The following is an 18397-nucleotide window of genomic DNA, read 5'->3' on the forward strand; positions in this document are numbered from 1 at the left end:
ATGGTGGCAAACTTTTCTCCTCGCCCTCTGGGCGAGCAATGTGCTGGGGTCGATTTTAGCCTGCTATCGCAATAATACGATTATGCTGAATGGAGGATGTGACTTTCAGACGTGGTATCGGAATGATTGCGGCATAAGAACACCGGTACAAGCGTATGGACAGCGTCTTGTGTTGGATACGTTTGCCAAATTCAGTTTAAAGTGAATTATGATTGGCGATTGTTCCTATTCTGTGTTCTCCCAGCCAGCCATCCGTGATGCATTGTTTAATTTGGGAACAAGGACAACGTGTATCCTAGTTTTTTTTAAATTCGATTTAATTATTGAATGTCAGTATTCGTTTTCAATTGCGTCATTATTGGTGGCATCTGTATCAATTCCGTCGCTTGAAACCATTCACAAAAACAGATCTCGCGCTCGCAGTAATATAGGCTTGTGTGACGCGAGCATTATGCCAGCTTTAGCACGAGGGAATCCGTACCGTGGCACGGGGCAAAATGACCAGACAGTTTACTTGCACAACCCGTTGCCCCATCATCGCCAGAGGCCACCTCGTTTGCACTTTGGTTGACTTAATTTTCGTGAAAAGGGATTATTACATCATTCCGCCGAGGGGCCTTTTCGCGGAACAATTATAATTACGTTGATAATAATTGTCGTTTAGTCGGCTTCCAAAGGCGGGCTTCGGTGGTCCCTGTATGCAAACGTACATGCAATGCAGTGAAGGGCGTATCGGTGTTTGCTTGGCGGTCCGTCACCGAAAATTGATGACTGGTGTGGATAGGGTGATGGTAATATGTTAACCTCGCGTGAATTCTTCCGGTCATGAAGCACTTTCGTGCAGTTCATTTGTTTATGACGTTGAAGTGTGATTCTCGATGATGAATTTTGGTTCGATTCAAATTATTTTGTATTCTCTCACTATCATGTTAGAAAAAAAACGTCATGAAACTTGGTGTTTTCATCGATGACATTTCCAAGTAACACACGTTTTTATGGAATAGTTGACATCACCTACTCCATGACATCTCTATCACCAGAAAAGCGCAAAAATTGAAGGCTATTAGAGCAACTACCGATACTACAGTTGAATCCCTCTTAAACGACATTTTTAATAGCGACAAATCTCGTTATAGCGACATTCTCAAACGCGCCTCAGTTTTATACTAAAATTCTTCGTTTTATTGCGACATTTCGCTATCACGACCTTCCTCTAAAACGGCATACCAAAACTTATACTTGTCATTCTTTATTGCGACAATACTGCCGTGGGCTGGGATTCTGACGTAAGCGCCAAATATTCAAATTTCGTTTTTTTACGTATTACTATAGTAAAGCTAGCCCACTTCAAGATGCTTGTTACCGTATTTAAAAATATTGAAAAATAACTGAGAAATATCAAAAATAAAAAGTGACGTTAGCGCCTTTGATATAGAAATGACGATGAGATAGGAGTGCTGCGATGCTTCTGAGCGATTTTGTGTTTCTGGTACTTACGTCAAAACGCCAGCCCACGGCAGAATAGTATATTCGAATCTCTCTATGACGACATTGCTAAATCTATAACGACATTCTCAACGGTACCTTCTGTTTTACATTACAAAAATTCTTCGTATTATTGTGACATTTCGCTATAACGTCAGTCCCTTGCGAAGTCGCTATGAAGGGATTCGACTGTATATGAAGTATTACATGACTGCCTGAGAGCAAGCCAACTTGATAGAATGAAGTGGCAAATTACATCTCGAATACTAATACGGCAATGCGCAAATCTGTTTCTATGACAACTGTTAACAAGCGCAGTTTTTTCTTTCGCTTGAATATTAAAACTGTTTTCGCATAGTTTCAACGTTATTTGGACATAAAATCTAACAAAACTAGAAAAAGTTTTTAGATATAAAATAACAAAAATTGGAGTGATATTGGTAACACGTATTTTTGATTATTTAAATTGATGGAATTGGTGGCAGATTGTAATTGATGTAACATATTAGTGTTTACATTTAAGAATAAGTGAAACTGTGATTTGGTCGTTTGGGTTTCCATTGATTAAAGCTCGGAGAATTTCTGGCATATTGCGTTGAGAGGCGCCATTTTTTGTTTCAATCCGCGGTAATTGTGTGGAGAGGTGAAGCAGAGAGCATTTCAGCGTGTACCACCAGACCATCCTACATCAGTGGAAATTAGAATTAAAAGAATGAAAATAGATTTAGGGCCGATAGGGGGGTGACAAAAACCAAGAACTAAATTTGTAACTTCCTAATTATGTAGTGTAAATTGACAAAGAAGATATGCTTCGCTCGCCATTCGTATACGCTCTCAGTTTTTATGCCAAGTGAACTGCAGTATTAGTAAAGTAAGAGTAAAGTTGACAGTTGAGCTTTGTTGAGCTTTGTGCGTAACAAAAAACCTTTTTTGCATCAGCTGTTTCTGTTGTTGTTCGTGCGATGCTGCTCGCAATAATACCATAGTCCACAGGGCAGACATGAATCAGAAGATAAGTATTGGTGTTGATGATATATAACATGCTCGCATCGCATGGGGTTTGAAATGGGATCGATAAACGGCCGATTTTAGGATCCTCTCGGTCGACCACCGTCTCGTATGCACAATAGGATGATATCGGTAGGAGAAGATGCGTTAAGCAAATACCACCAACTGGTATTTTTTTGGTAGACCTAACAAATAGGGCGTTATAATCTTTAAACACGCTAGACAGACAGAACTGACAGTTACACAATATAGTTAAAAAAACATCAATAGAGCGCGACAAGTATCTAATCATATCGCCTTCCACGGTGAGTCCTGACCGGGCGGTTACGGACATTTCACATAGTTATATGCTCTTGATTTATGATTTTCCTAGCTTTTGGACAAATGTTAATACACATAAACAATTTTAATTTAATATGGGAAACCTTGTCGGTCGGCATGACAAAAGACCATAACGGCTGAATTTTGACTGAGATTGTTTTGTCAGTTTTTGTACTCAGAAGGTGTCTTCGGCCCTGATGAGTTTTGCTCAACAACAGGTTTTCGGAATTTTGTGACTTTACGATACACCTATTTTATTTATTCATTTCTCAAAGTAACCGTTCAGTCGACAAACATGAAAAAAAAACTATAAATAGGGGAACTGCTTCATTATTCATCTCATTAAGCCGATTTTTACGAAAAATGCACGGATTAAACAACAAATTTTCATGAAATCATTGAACAAATAAACAAAATACGCTTACGTGCTCTTATAGAACCGTTCAGTATTGTATATTTAGTAAACTTAGCTAGATTTATTCTGAATTTTGTGAAACAAACCATTTCGCACAACGCTTCCATATCCATCTCAAAACTTAAATCGCTGCTCAATTATTCATCTCACGACGCCCCCATATTCATCATACTGCAGTGCACTGTTAATCATGAATGAATCACATTATCATGAATGAACATAGCCGCAGCCCGTCGAAGCAGGTTACCTAGATATCCGCTGTAGTTGTTTACGTGCAAATATGGTAACCTAGGTAACCACAGCAGTGCTGTCCATTTATGTCAATTATGTCGGAATAATTCAACATTTTCAGTATGATTTGTTCGTATTAACAGAAACCGATTTGGCAACTTTTGATTTTCTTCAAGGCAGTGAAAACAGATGAAAATACATACAGTTGAAATTTAGGAATTGTAGAAATTCACCTCATATATTTCTGCTTATTCAAGCTGTTTTTAAAAATTTGAGGTGAACATTTCAAAGATTAAAGTATTCTTAGTGTAGTTAGTGATTTTGTTTAGTGATTAAAATAAAAAATGGTCCGCTAGTGATGAGAAAAACTGTGGTTGGCTGCTGAACGAGTCCCGTTGTAGCCGTACAGAACAATGCGCGGATTTTGTTTTCTGAGGTAGGTGATTGAAATAATTGAGTTTTCGAGTGCAGATGCCTGACTATTATATCAAATTTAGAGCTTATAAGTGAGTTTTTGAGGATCCTACTTTATGAGAAATCTAAAGTGAGCTAAGAAGAATCCATTCCATGGATTAGCAGATCGATTTAGTTAGAAAATATGCGTTTTTTCTGTTTTCAATTGTGTTTTCATGTTGTATGAGATGAATATATGGGCTGAGATGAATAATGGAGCAGTTCCCTTGTCATAATTAATCTAACGACTACGCAACATACATATACATCCGTTTGCCTTCGAAATAAGTTAATTTTGTGCGTAAATTTGTTCGATGCGTCACTTACCATGGTGATCAAACCCTATCTTTCCGTCGCAATTGTGGAGATACAGAGGTCGGTTTCCGACAACAACGACTGTGGAACCTCCTTCTCCTTCCTTACTCTAACGACCGTAAGGACGTGACCAGTGCCGTTATGGATCTATACAAAGCGGAAGCTACTAAGTAATTATACATTGAGAATGGTAAACAAATCCCAAGTAGCCTTATCCCAGTGAACTATAAGTAAAGTAAGATAACATTTCTCAGGGCATCTGAATAACAAGACTTTTTGGGTATCACGTCATGTTATTATTTTGTTGTCTAACTTTACTCGGGACACGTGATTCTCTGTGCTATTTAATTAGCTCAGGTGCATCACGGCGGAGAAGGATGAACAAGGGCTGAGGGTGTGATTAAGAGTTAGAAAAAATTTCCCTCGTTCAGACGGGACTAAACTAAAACCTAAAATGTAAGTCATAAGATAATTGTAATTAGTTTATGAAGTAATGACATTGGTACTGCTCGCAGATTAGCAGTAATAGTAATGAGTTTCACTTTTCATTTTATTCAAAGAAAACAGCGACTGAAGCGCATCGAGAGACGATTGTCACTGCTTGTGAACGAAAGTCAAACTAGTTTTGATACTAGTAATTTGATGATGGCAGCAAGGTGGCGAGATGTGAAGTATTTTTTTTTCAATATCCTTGTATGCCATTGAATTTTCCATTACTTTGCACGGTGTGGCCATCTCATTTTCAATATCGTTATATGAAACTACCATCTAGTTTTCATTCTAATCTGGCGGATTATGCACGATAAATCGATTTTGCCAATAATCACAATTTTATGCATTTTCAGTCATCAGCACTAACCGTTGTAAAGGTGTCGTGGGTGAAATTTATCTTTGTCATCTTTGATTACAGCAACCCAAAGGTAAGAACGTGAACATCTGTCCGGTCATGCTTTTAAGTAGTTGGCTAGGGCGATCATACACACTGTGAAGATTATGTTGTGCATTTGGTAGGACAAGGTCGGTATTATTATGAAAAAAAAAAAAGATTCTACTACATGACAACGCTCGGCCTCATACTGACTAACCGTTAAAACTTACATAGAAACGCTCAAATGAGAAGTCCTATCTCACCTGACATATTCCTCAGATATTGTGCCGTCCGATTACTCTGGTTTATCTGCATTTCTGCTCATATAAAGATATCGAAAAATGAGTAGATTTGTAAATAGTTTCAAAAGATGGACACTTTTATCGGTATTCGAGTTCTACCAGAGAGATGGAACGAAGTTGCAGCTAGCCAAACACCACCGAATATGGGTATTTTCAAAGTTAGAATCAGGCTAAGAAGCCAGAATTCAATTTAAGATGTCAGTCGAAATCCAAGATGGCGACTTTAGGTTCTTAAATACAGCCTAAAATGGCACACTATCACTATGTCTGGATAATTTTTGGAAGCAGGATGACGCCTAGAAACTCAGTTTAAGATACCTATCTGAAGGCTTCTTTCGGTTTCTGGAAAACACTTTAAAATTGATGAATAACTCCGAAAGTTTTTTTATGTAGAAAGAGGGATAATGATCCAAAGACGCCATTTTGAACTCAAATATGGCTATTTCAGCCTGATATGACCAAATACCAATCAACACGGGAATTTTACGGAGCGGAGCTGAATTTTTAAATCCAAGATGGCGACTTGCGGTTTCATAAAAACAACTTAAAATGGCCTAATGTTACCCAAAATAAACATTTTCGGAAGCGAGATGCTGCCCAAAGGATGGAAATTGATCCAGAAGGCCGAGGACGTTCAACTAGTTTTGAATATTTTTTTGAATGACTAGATAATAATATACATATTCATATTCTTGTGTTTATAACATAATAATTGCGATAATGGGGAGGGAAGAAACTTTTGTAAATAAATATATATATATAGTAGTATGATTATTATACAATGTGGTAAAAATTGAGAAAAAGTTTCAAGATCTAATTATTTCAACTGGTTTCCTTACAAGATTGATTTTGTTAGGATCTAACTGTTTAGTTCATAATACCAGTGTTGAGAATTATCAACCAAAATTTGAGCGTCGCTAATCACTTATCCACTATATGAAAAATATAGTGTCGATTACCGATAATCGCTAATAATCGCTAAACGTGATAAATTTAGTTTTTTGTATCAAAACTCCTATCCTCTGAATTGTTTTTAGGAAATTGTAGACAGTCTGCAGTAACTGCGGATTGAAATATTTGAAGGAAAATCACGATAATCAAACTTTTGCGTGTTTTTTAATAAGGTAATATCGATAGGTTACTTACACAGCTTCGATCATAACACGAATATATTCCAGAAGTTGTTGATTCAAATTGCAGGTTCCTTTATATATTATAGCATTATTTTACACAATTCGAAAAATGTTTTTTTTAAGTCTCACGCTTTCACAAATAAAACTTGCCTCATTTTGTAACAGTGTATCATATTTACAGGAATATTCATTGAATATATAGGGTATCGAATGTCTTCGGCCGATTTTTGCATACGCCTGTCAAAGACGCACGACACCCTATTATATATAAGTCAAGTATTTGAAAAACGTAATATTGAAATTTGATAACAGAACTACAAAATAATCCAATTAGCCCGAAAAATGTGGCAGTAACCCTTTATCACAAATTTACATCGTTATGCTGCCCAGGATTGGCGGACCGTGTTCATGCAAAAACCGAAGCAATAATAAGTGCACTATGAATTATAGCCCTCTTCCGGGGCTCTAGGGAGCTGACGGGTCGTCCCAGTCCGAGCCCAAACTTTAAGCTAGGTTTTAGCGATCGATTAGTGTTTACGGAATTGGTCAAACCCCTGACCCTGGACCGTACCTTCCGACCGGCTGGACGGAAGAGAGTAATTTGATAAATTCAAACATAATTAGCTATTGTTTTGTGAGAGTGGGCCCGCATCGGTCTGGAAGGCCAAAGTACCGATACCGCATGCGTGTGTTTGTATTAGGAAGCGAGGTTTCCCGAAGTTGCAAAAGCGCAAACGGCGCTGTGTGTGTGTGCGAGTGGGCCATTGCACAGATGAAGAGCTTAATTAAAAATGTAAATGCTGCTGCTGCTGCTGCTGGCTGCGGACATGTGCCGTATTGCCGAATGCATTGGTCTCAAACGGTTGAGCAGTGGAATCGTGCAAGAGCTGGCTGTGAAGGGATTTATTTGTCACAGGCAACGCGGACCAGATTGTGACAAATGACGGCGGAGATTGACGGATAATTAGTTTTTACTAGCCGGAAGGGCTAATCGTTTTGGAAGTTAATTGGTCAATTAGGGTGCTCTCCCGGGGCCGAAAGCCTCGATTTTCCTCCGTAGTAACGTGATCATTAACATGCGTTATGTTTATTACATCTTTTATTACATCATCTGTCCATTACATCCATCTGTTCTCTTCTCGCAAAATATATGATATTCTCTCTAATCACTAATGAAGATTGAAAGTATTTCTACAGCTCTGTCTCTTCTACGGTTAAAACAAAAACACTTTATGGACTTTATCCCTTCCGCAGAGTAGAAGCGGACGACTAACACTACTAACTAGCCTAATCTGAAAACGCCAGCATGGTTGGCGTGATGGCTTCCACGGGAACGGGTTTGCATTATCACAACACTTCACGGTCTTCTCGGCGGTCTTACCGCTGCGTATAACTCAGGACGGCGCTAGTCCTCCACCATCCGGGCCGACATCCATGCGAGACAACTCCAGTTCACGGAGCTCACGTTCCTTGCACAGCCGGTGCGCCTTGCAGCGGTCGTGATGGTTTACGATTTCCAACCGGAAGTTAGAATTACCTTCGACGAAAGACGTCCGGATATCCGGTATGTCGTTGCTCCAACGGCGGCAGAAGGCACAGTACATGTAGTTCTTGTCCTCGTCGTATTTTAGCCAGTCGAACTGATCAAGCCAATTGGGTCGGAAACGGCCACCCTTTCGGGATGAAGTAGCTGCCGGGGGAGCTCCAGTAGAATCACGACCCCGGCCCACTGTTGCGACTCGCGGATGGCTTTGCGGTTTTGCGTGGGGCGCCGGCGGTCGAATGATCTCTGTCAGCAGGGATTCATCGGAGATATTATTGGCACTGATTGATCCACGGTTCGATTGCTGGTGTTGCTGCTGCTGCTGTTGCTGTTGCTGGAGTAGATAACGATGAAGATTCGTTGGATTGTTCCAGTCGGAGAAGTTTCTGGTTGCAGCAGCGGCATTCGAATAAATTGAAATTGTACTTTGCGCCAGCTGAAGCTGGTTCTGGACAGAGGACTGCTGCTGCTTTAGCTGTTGCAGTTCTGCGAGCGACGACAGAAGGCTTTGCTCTTGTGGTTGGTGTTGGGGTTGCTGCTGGCGGTGATGATGGTGAAGTTGTTCAGAGGGAGACGAGGAAAGGGATTCTTCCTTAATGGCAGTCGTGAGTGTAATCGCCAGGTTGCCGGATGTCGACGGCGAGGATGACGATTGCGAGTGCGGGCTTGTACTGGGAGGAGCTTTGCCTGCCGACGACGATTCACCGCCCCAAACATTTTTCTGTCAAACATAGGAAGGGAAGGATTCAATGTATCATTGCCGAGTCTGTAAAGTGTGTATTGTCCGACAAGCGGAGCGTCTTCGGAAATGTGATCAAAGCGTTTACATCTACCGACAAGTGGTGGGAAGGGACAATGCATTGTTGAAATCTGAACTGGCGTTTGTTTATTTTTTTGTGTTTGTTTTGGCGATACAGGATGCGTTGAATTCTAGTACGTTTCGCAAGGGGACAATGAACACATTGTTTAGATTTTTTCTTTTGCACAGTCGATTCTTAAGAATGGTTTATACATCAATTTATCAATAAGATATAATTTTGATCGATCCGCATCAATTCCTTCATCCTTCGAATGAAATGACGAGAAAAATGTTTGGCATCAACTCAGGATACGTTTCCAGTCACTTGTTATTATTATTTTTTTGTTTCATTTCTAACACTTTTGAATGCCGATGACAGTGTTGACAGATTTTTTTTTGTTTTCGTGCTTTTGAAGCAATATTGGGGGTAGTACTGTTTGATAAATTAAGACCGAAATTATATATAAAAAATATGATTGCTTCCGTTTTTTTAATGGAACCAAAAGAACCGGCTCAAAGAAAAAACCTAGACAAAGTTCCAATTGATGAGAAAACATATGTACATAAAACAAGATATTAAGGGAAAATAAGTATAAGGTAGAAAAGAGACTTAAAAGAAAAGTTTTCAGCTTCACAAGCATCTGAATTATAAACACCAGCCGTCCAATAAATCACAGATGTTAGCTCTAATTCAGATGCCGGCTTGTCAGCTGAAAACATAAGTAAGTAAACCATACACCTAAACCAGAGTTAATATAAGAAACAGGCAATTATTAGAAACGTGGGAATGACGCAACTGCTTAGATTAAGGTGTTAAGGGAGTGATATCTAGCAAATAAAAGGGATTAGAACTCACCTGTAGTAGCTCTGGAGGTAGCGAGTGATGGCGGCCGGGCAGTTCGGGCAACTCCTGTTTAATACTAGACTGAATGATCGGATGACCGGTCAGCGTGTGCACCGGGGCCGGCGAACTGTCCTTGAACTCGTCGTCTGGCTTTGGACTTAGCTTGAAACTACTGTGTGATGACGCCTGCAACGGGAGGGGAAAATTGATTTAGAAAAAAAACATCTTTTTCCTCGAACCCTCTTTCACGGTAGGCGCATAAACAAACTGTTAGGCAGTCTACTGCTGTCGCCTATCGTTATGCAACACTCCATCACGACAAAGTGAGCAATGGCTTCTTTATTCACGAAACCCTCAGGTGAAATTATGACGAAACTGGGTGAGTTGGTTGCATTTTATTATGCTCTTTTTGATGCACTTAGTCTGGCCAAGATTTTTTTGTATGTGTATATGCCCTCCATTCAGCCAGAGCCGGATTCAGAATGGAGAGTAACTACTAATTATTCCGTAGCAACAAAGTGTCTCGCTAGACTCGTCAAACACAAGAGTCTGGAGGGGAATATTCGGTAAACCTTAATCTAACACTGCCATCCGAGTGCTAGGCTGGCAACTAAGGCCAGTGATAATCTAACCGGTGAACGGAAGTAGCGGAAGCAAGCCTGAAATGAAGGCTTCTTCTGTACGCTCCGGTGATGAAAGTTATTCATGTTTATGTAAATATCATCGCGTGAGCTCTCGTTTTGGCAGTCCGACAGGGGATGGTGGATTTTTTTTCTACTTGCAACACCCCTTGCAGGGATGCAGTGTTCGTCGTTTCGTCATTCATAATTTGTTTCTTTGCAAGTGCAGAATGCAGGCACAGCACCAGCCTCCTGTCGGAATGTATAGAGGGATAGAAAGTTTTACCCAACGCCGGAACAAGAAAAGCTTAAATGGAATTTTAATATATTTGTTTGTGGAAGCGCAGCACAAGTGCTGTTGAGTTTTTTTTCTTCTGTCGAGAGGCTGTGAGATGTTTGCATATCTCGTCACGACACAGTGAACAAAGATTGCTATGAACAGTAAACTTGCCGTAGTTTTGGCGCCTCTTATGGAGAGAGAGGACCTCAACTCACCTGCGATTCGTATCCGCCTTGCCGATCGTTGATCAGGCTCGGTGTCGAGGGCAAAGAATTATCACAGATGCTGGACATTTTACGTTTTTTCTTACTGTCTACTGTCATTTCTCGGTCGTCCGAGGGCGAGTAGTCCCGTTCGTCGGCGCCCATCGGCGTCAGCAGATCGGCACTGGCGCTGCGCTGCTGTTCGCGCACCTGGTGCTCTCGTTCCCGTTGCAGCTCTCGCTGAGCCTCCCGCCGTTCTCGGTCTCGCAGCTCTTCCCGCTCGCGAAGTTCCTTTTCCCGCAGCGACGGGTGGTGAAGAGTATTGTTGTTGTTGTTGTTGTTATTATTATTATTGTTGTTATTGTTGTTACTGCTGATTGTGTTGTTGTTGTTGACACCAGCTGGAGGTACGGAGTCACGGCCATCGCGGGAATCGCCCCTCGCTCGGTCCGCTCTGTTTTTGTCAGACTCGGACGAATACCTATCGGCGCTGCTTTCGGTGAGACCCCGCACCTGTGTGGATTGGCAACGATTAGTTCCCGATTGTAACGATCAATCAACAAGGCGAAACTTACCTTTAAACTTTCCGCCGTCTTGAGAAAGTTCTGCAGATTGTGCTGACCAACGTTCACCTCGCCCTGGTACATGAAATCGAGCAGTGCACGCATTTCGCTAACCTCAACGTCGCGCAGGTAGATGATGGGATGCGGGTGTTTGTTCTCAACGAAGATCTGCTCGAAGTAGGGACTGCACGCGGACAGTATCGCCTGGTGGGCCTGAAATGGAAGGGGAGAAAAAGCTGGTTAGTTACTCGGCCCATGGGTGAAAAATTAAAACAAATTATTGAATTTTACATCTCGGTTTTTCGTACACTAAAACACCAGATACCATGAGTCTCCATCGCAAGCAAGCTTTTTCCCGGTTGTAGGCTTATTTTCATGTGCTTCTAGTATCGTTTAGGTTTACATTTGCTCTTTTGTCATGGTTTTAAAGTCAAGTTGTTTGGTTTTGTTTTCCCGTTAACATATTTTATTAGAATGCTCTCGCCGTTTGTGATTATTTATTATTTTATATCATTTGTACACCTACTATGCAATTGAGCAAATTTAATCCTACTCGGGAAAAAATTAAATTATTGCAATTAAGTAGAGCTCGCCAACGAGCCTAGAAAAAAATTAAAGGCCTTGAAAATGTTCTACGACTCGTGAAACTTATAGATTTCTAAAATATGAGCTCCAGGATGATTTGAGTAGTTCCACTTACACTTCTGCATATCATATGATATGACGAGATCCATTGGAACTCTGTAGTAATAAAGTAGAAGTTTAATCGTTATGTACTCGCCAATTTTAACATACGTGACGTAAGTACTCGGCCACCAAAATGAAATGCTTCTTACTTCTTCAGATCTTGAACGGTTTTCGATCTTGACCCATCAAAAGATTGGAAAATTTCATTATACGGGACCTACAGAGCCATTGGTCTCCATATGGTTCCCGTTAATCCGGACCTTCGGGGCCATGTTCAAGATCGGGAATCTGCTCCGAAATGGCCATTTCAGACAACTTATCAAATGGACTCAAAAGGAATGAAAACCTACTCCTGGAGTGGATTAATGAATTTTGATACCAATGTTGGTTGGTTTTATCGACAATTGTACTAATTTGTTGCACCAGAACATGCTCTCGAAGATCTGGATTTACAAGAACCAGATGTGATCGCTGGTTCATGTCGGTCTCGGGTTCTAGAAGTAGACAGATTTTCCAAGTTTTTGACAGGCCAAGATCGAAAATCGGCCAAGAAATGAAAAAGCAAGAAGCATTTCATAATGTCATAACCTCGACGCAAATTCCTTTTCTATCGTTCTGAGAATGACAGTCCCTGTGGTAGTATAGGTTAGATGTTGGCAACACGTTCCCGGGATTTTCAAACCGCTATCCACATGCTACTGTCCGGGGAGCTAGTCAACGAGAACCGTAACAAAGTACATCCACACCAAACAGATAAAAAAACTGAGAGTTTCTTGAGATGAGATTTCCTCCTACGATCGTCCAGCAGACAATGAGAAGCGCTGGACTTCATGTCTTCAAGGTAAGAAATGAACCCACTGCATTAAAAGCGGACGCCAAGGGAGTTATCCATCATGGAGCTTACGTCGATTCCTGGATGTTCGGAAAAAAGGTCGACGAATTTGCCAAGAAATACGCAACGGCCGGCACCATCAACGGTCAAATATATAAAGAAGACAGGAAGGTGACACTCTGTTTTGGCCGGATCTGGTATCGTGCTATAACGCTAAACCATTGATGAAGTGCTACGGTGCCAACGATGTTGTTTTTATGCCGAAGGAGGCAAAACCACAAAACTCGTCAGAACTTCGGCCAATTGAAAAAAAATCTGGGCAATTATGGAGGGCAAACTCGCGAAAATAGGCAAGTCTGGTAGGTTGCGTAGCCGCAAGGTTATAGAGTTCGCTCTATATCCTCTACAAGCGAGTGGGCGTGGTTTCGAATGTCAACCGACTTAAGCATGGGTTTATTCTCAGGCTTCCCAATAAACCGTCCTTCAAGTTGAATTTTACAAAATCTCAAAAACCTACAAATACCTTTTGACAAAAATAAGTCCCTTTTCACAATCAAATAGTGTTAATGTCGTATCTATACACACCCTAAAAAAGAAAGAAGATGAGATGACCCTTAACATGAGTGTCACTGTACGACTTCAACCTTAGTTACAACAACAACATAAACAAATGAGTCAATACCCAATATACCTAACCCACCGTATGAGGTCCTGTCACGGTCGCCATGTAAATGTTGTATCTATACACACCTCAAACTAACATCTCGGGAGCATCTGATTATTTTGGGACTTGTGATACAGCTTTGTAAGTAAAGACTTGTGATTGCGAACAGCTGTGTGTTGCATAATTGGGTATTGACTCGTTTATGTTTTTGTTGTAATGCTGATGTCGTACAGTGATTCTCATGTTAAGAGTCACCTCAATAGGCCACAAGGACATTCAGTTGTAACCTCTCCAAGGAATTGTCATTGTTGAGGCAGCGAGGCTCGGAGTAGCAAGCGTAAAAAGGAAGGTCTTCCTTCCATGGAAGGGAGTTTCTTGGGATCAACACCAACGGAAGCGTTCTAAGCAACGCAGTGTTCATTCCTAGTTCTGGTAGTGCCCGGGAATTTAAACTTTTTATGGCACTACGATGGTGCTCCTGAGATAAAGTGGGGTTGGTCGCTGGCCTTGCAAGTCCACATAATTTAAACAAACAATAGCAATGAATGCAATGACGTTACGGACCGGAACATTTGTCTAGGACCTAGGCAACGAAAACGGACTAACGATTGGGTACATGGAATATGGAACTGCCGATCTCTCAACTTCCTAGGAAGTACCCGCGTCCTTTCCGAGGAATTGAGGACCCGCAAGTTCGACACCGGAGCGCTGCAGAAGGTATGGTGGGAAGGAGCGATGGTGCGTACGTCCAGAATTGGTCATATCAGAGTTGTAGAAGCATACGAGCTGGGAACAGATTTTATAGTGATGGGCAAGACACAGAAGCGGGTGATCGGAAGGTGGCTGATCAGTCCTAGAATGTGCAGGTGGAGGAGTAAAGGCCGTTTCTTCAACATTAGTATCATTAACGTGCATAGCCAACACCTCGCAAGTACCGATGACGACAAAGACGAATTTTTCGCGCAGTTGGAGAGTGAATACGACCGTTGCCCAAAACATAATGTCAAGATCATAGTCGGAGATTACAACGCATAGGTTGGCCAGGAGGAATGTATACCAGCTGACAAATGAAAATGGCCTCAGATTAATCGGCTTTGTCATCTCCACGAACATGGCCATACTTAGCATCTTCTTCCAGCATCCAGCAAACAGAACAGAAACACAAATCGACAACGTTTTAATAGGTGGTCGGCACGTCTAGGACAGTATCGATGTCAGAGCACATTGAGGCGCTAACATCGATCTGGACTACCTAGTGATGGTTAAAATACGCCAAAAACTATCCGTTCTATATAATATATGGTACCGTCATCCGCCGCGGTATAATCTCGCGCGACTGAAACAACACGACGTCGCAGCACAGCACACGTCATCGTTCGAAGCTGCGCTGCCCGAAGAAGCCCGTCTAGGGGATCGTTGAAACGCCGTTAAAACAGCTATAATCAGTGCTGTGGTGAGAGTCCTGTAACACGTGCGACGTAACGAGTGATTTGACGAAGAATGCTGGTAGATATTGGTGGAGAAAAACTCAGCGTGAGCAACGATGCTGCGTAGAGCCACCCGTCAGGATGTGGAGTGCTATAGACTGAAACGAAGTCCAACTCTTCAAGGAATGGAAAGCGCCGCCAGAACGAGGAGGAATGCGAAGAACACCGTACACACGAAACACGAAAATTTTACCAAAAACTCAACGTATCCCGCGGAGGTTTTGTCCCAAGAAGCCGAAATGTGTAGGGATAAAGAAGGAAGCATTGTGAGAATGATCGTGATGTGATCGAAAGGTGGGAGCAGCACTACGATGAACACCTCAATGGCGTGCAAGCAAGAGAGGGGAGCAACAGGAGCGGAAAAGACGTGGTCGGTGCAACGAACGACGAAGATGTGCAATCCTCATCAATAAGCGAAGTTAAGCATGCTATCCGACAACTCGAGAGTAATTAATTGGCCGGAAAGGACGGCATCGTGGTGTAACCTATAAAAATGGTCCCCGACAAATTGGCCAGCTCGTTGCATCATCGAGATCTGGGAGATAGAATAGCTACCGGAGAAAATGGAGAGAAGGGATTGTCTGCCCCATCTACAAAAAGGGCGGTAAACAAGACTGCGAGAGCTATCGAGCGATCACAGTCCTGAATGCTGCCTACAAAGTGTTACCCCAGCTCATCTTCTAACGCCAGTCACCATTATCCAGTAGATTTACAGGAAGTTACCAGGCTCCAAGGAAGGACGGTCTATGACTGACCAAATCTTTACACTGCGGCAGATCCTCCAAAAGTGCCGCGAGTTTAGAGTCACTACACATCAACTTTTCGTCGATTTTAAAGAGGCATACCTACAAAATAAACCGGCAAAAGTTATGGAGAATTATTGACGAACATGTCTTTCCGGGGAAGCTGGCAAAGACTGAATAAGGCTATAATGGAGAATCCGAAGCGTTGTGTGAGGATTTCGAGTGGAACGTCGGATTTTTTCGAGTCCCACAACGGGCTTCGACAAGGTGATGGTCTCTCTTGCCTAATTTTAACCGTCGATTAGGCATTATGGTAACTTTCGACGGGGGTGCGTTCGAGGTAGTCGACGAGTTTGTGTACCTCGGTTCTATTATCAGAAAAAGTCGTGCCTACTTTGGACTTTATTAAAAACAACGGTCGCAAAACCTGAGTCTCCGCACCAAGTGTATTCGGTACAAATGTTAGTGTGACCGGTCGTTTTTTTATGGGCATGAGACGTAGACTATGCTTGAGGATGACTTGCGAGCCCTCGAAGGTTTTGAACGTCGGCGTTGTGCAGAAGACGAAGTCTGGGGTCGTGGGATTAACCACGGGCCTACGCGCCTCTCCGGCAAACCCAGTATTCAGAAAGTAACTGAAGCAGGAAGAATACGCTGGGCAGGGCATGTAGCTAAAATGCTGGATAGCTACTCTGCAAAATTTGTGTTTTTTTTTAAATTTTTTTTTATATTTTTTTTTATTTATTTTTAAATTTTTTTTAAATTTTTTTTAAATTTTTTTTTATTTTTTTTTAATTTTTATTTTTTTTATTTATTTTTTTTATTTTTTTTTTGTGTTCGCTTCAAATCCGGTAGAAACGATAAGATGGGGCGCACAAAGAGGGTTGGACCAGATGGAACACGATCTGCAGAGCACCGGGTGCCCGGGGAATTGGAGGACGGCAGCCATGGACCGAGAAAATTGGTAGAACTGCGTTATACATGCCATGTCTTAGGACGTGCCTTTCAAGTAAGTAAGTAAGGATGAAAGTGTGTTAGAAATATGACCTAGGAGAGGAGCTTGAATAAATTCTAGCTTTGCAAAAACATAGCTAATATGTGTTTATTTATTTGCTGGGAGTTTCATTGGGGGATTTCACTGATCACTTAGTCTAGAATCGATTTCAGGTATCATCCCGGTTTTGACAATATCCATATTGGACGGTTATTGGTCATTTCAGAGTGGCCTCCAGGGAGTCGGTTTCGGTATTATGGAATTCAAAATGGCTTCTGAAGTTAATTTTCGGCTTCTGGTTATCATCGTGGCTTAAAGACGAACGTTGGAGTGCTGGCCTACTTTCATCATCCATCCGGGTCCAGAGATTCGATTGGTTTGATAGTATTTGGCAATTACAGGCTGTTTTCCGAATACCGAATGTCGCCATCATGGATTTCCTAATAGTCTCAAGGCATCATTCCGGTACCACAAATACCCATATTTTCAGAGACCGGAAATCGCCATGTTGAATTCAAAAATGACGTCTGGGGTCGATTTCCAGTCGATGGGCATTAATTCAAAATGGTAATCTAGAGTAGATTTTTAGTCTCTGGACATTATCCCGGTTCCGCCAATACCTATAAGTATGATAATCGGCAATTTCAGGTTGTATTTCAGAAACCAAAAAATCGCCATCTTGAAATTCAGAATGGCATCTGGACTTGATTTTTGTCCTCTTGGTATAGTTCTGGTTCAGGAACTCTAGAAAAAAAAAATGGATTTCAATGTTTCACACCGCTCTAAGACTTTTCAGCGTATACATTCTTCAATGGATTCTATTTTGCCACCCACGTAGGTTTTTAAAGTAGGACTATGTCTTAAATTAGTAAGCCGGCATACTGTGGAAAGTGTGACGAAGCCAAGCCCTCTAAAAATGCAAATTATGTTACCACCTATAAACGAATTTGAAACGCTGTTGTCTTAATCGAAATTATTCAAAATTATTCAGAAATGAAGTTGAAAATCAATCGTTTTTGGTTTGTTTTTGCAGCATCCTTTAATTACCAGTTGGCTTCTATAACTGGGGAATCGCAGGTGCCATGGGCCGTTCTGAAGGCATGCATTCTAACTTTCATCAAACAGATCTTGAACGCCAATGTCTCAATCGATATGTAAAGTTTTCTTCAAACTTTTTGTGTAATAATTAGCATATCATACACCTTCCACTTGGTCTCGCGGTACGATGCTGGTCGAACAAGCCAGCCGTCGTAGGTTCGAGTCTCGGCTCGGGAGAGACTGTTAGTGTCTGTAGGATGGTAGCGCTAGCCCCGCAATTGTCCTGTACTTTTAATAGTTTGCTGCGACGTCTGTATAATAAACAAATGGCCAAGTTCCGAATCGGAATGTAGCACCAAGGCTTTGCAAAATTAGCATATCTTTTCAATTGAAAAACAGTGAAGAAATGAACTAAAAATCAATAAGCAAAGAAGCGGCTTATCAATTACAAGGTCGCTTTCTGTTCGCGATATTCATTTCAGACCCATGTTGTGAGTGGCCCCATCTTTTTTTCAAGTTACGTCATTTCTCCAGTTTCGCAAGACGTAAACAGTTTTTATTCCGTAACA

General features: G+C 41.5%; 1 protein-coding gene across 17 annotated transcripts in view; it reads right to left on the reverse strand.

Annotated features, from left to right (window-relative positions):
- LOC129724438 (sex determination protein fruitless) overlaps nt 1–18397 on the reverse strand; it is a 658376-nt gene that overhangs the window by 74128 nt on the left and 565851 nt on the right. For 10 of the 17 annotated variants that reach the window (XM_055679374.1, XM_055679366.1, XM_055679358.1 and 7 more), the window contains 4 exons: nt 11396–11596; nt 10833–11333; nt 9730–9903; nt 7622–8795 (listed from right to left, as the gene is read on the reverse strand). In XM_055679374.1, the coding sequence (XP_055535349.1) occupies nt 7926–8795; nt 9730–9903; nt 10833–11333; nt 11396–11596 (1746 nt within the window). In that variant the 3' untranslated portion in view covers nt 7622–7925. Of the gene's footprint in view, nt 1–7621; nt 8796–9729; nt 9904–10832; nt 11334–11395; nt 11597–18397 lie in introns of those variants that run through there. The other 7 variants (XM_055679480.1, XM_055679471.1, XM_055679489.1 and 4 more) reach the window with 1 other exon arrangement.

The sequence above is a fragment of the Wyeomyia smithii genome, chromosome 1, assembly GCF_029784165.1.
Source record: "Wyeomyia smithii strain HCP4-BCI-WySm-NY-G18 chromosome 1, ASM2978416v1, whole genome shotgun sequence".
Taxonomy (NCBI): Eukaryota; Metazoa; Arthropoda; class Insecta; order Diptera; family Culicidae; genus Wyeomyia; species Wyeomyia smithii.